Here is a 1,129-nt window from a genome sequence, read left to right on the forward strand (position 1 = left end):
CCGCCGCGCGCTCCACCGCCGCTTGTGCAACCGCTGCCGGCCACGGGGTACCCGCCGCAAGCTTGTACAGCAGCCACATTGAACGCGGTGTCGTACAGGCACGAAGCAGAGAGAAATTCCACCAACTCCGGAACTTGCCCCGAAACCAGGTATAGCGGCAGTACATCATTCACGTGATTGTGCATAACGCAAAACCAACGTACAACCAACGGATATAAGTACATGGCGCTCACACACAACACCACATGAACCAACTTTGCTGTACGGCATATCGTCCATCCGCCCGCCGTAAAATACACACTTCACCTTTCTCATTCCGTATTTTGTGAAACCCAACAAACACCTCATACACCTCTCCAACTCCCCCTTTCCCCCTTCCTCTTCCGCTTTCCCACACAACCCTCCCACCCCACCTCACACACCCCATATCCATACTCCCACTCCCGCGGGCTCCTAACCCCTCCTAATATCCTGCCCCGGTGTCGTACCTGCATTTCCGCCTCCGCCTCCGCCATTGCCTGCAGCCGCTGCCTCAGCAGCCTCTGCCACAGCGCCAGTCCCACCGCCGGGGCCAGAGCCAAGGCCCGGTCCCACTCCCCCACCTCCGCCAGCAGCTCGCAGCTGTGCTCCACATTCCCCGCCAGCAGGTGCTGCTGAGCGGCCTCGCGAAGGAGCTCATCGCGACGAGCAGCTCCGGAACCAAGACGGGCCTGGGTTTGGGGGGAGGGTGGAGAGAGGGAGAGGTTAAGGAGGATAGGAGGGAGGAAGGGGCCCCGGGAGGGCGCGGGGGGGGGGGCCGGGGCCGGGGGAAGGACGTTCCAGAGGGGTGGCAGCACATTCCCATGTACACCCCCGCGCCACATTTCATGAGTGAACATACATACATACATACATACATACATACATACATACATACATACATACATACATACATACATACATACATACATACATACATACATACATACATACATACATACATACATACATACATACATACATACATACATACATACATACATACATACATACATACATACATACATACGTCTGGGTCCGTTATGAACCTTCCTCCTGCTGCCTCTCCTCCGTTTTCAAAAGCTTTCCTTCCAAGCCTCAACCCCTCTCC

General features: G+C 55.6%; 1 protein-coding gene across 1 annotated transcript in view; it reads right to left on the bottom strand.

The window, feature by feature from the left end:
• VOLCADRAFT_115828 (uncharacterized protein) overlaps positions 1-1,129 on the bottom strand; it is a gene marked incomplete at both ends in the record, with an annotated part of 13,339 nt that overhangs the window by 3,858 nt on the left and 8,352 nt on the right. The window contains one exon of the mRNA XM_002946214.1: positions 489-710. Within this exon, the coding sequence (XP_002946260.1) occupies positions 489-710 (222 nt within the window). The remainder of the gene's footprint in view (positions 1-488; positions 711-1,129) is intronic.

Source organism: Volvox carteri (genome assembly GCF_000143455.1).
Source record: "Volvox carteri f. nagariensis unplaced genomic scaffold VOLCAscaffold_1, whole genome shotgun sequence".
In the NCBI taxonomy this organism is placed as follows: Eukaryota; Viridiplantae; Chlorophyta; class Chlorophyceae; order Chlamydomonadales; family Volvocaceae; genus Volvox; species Volvox carteri.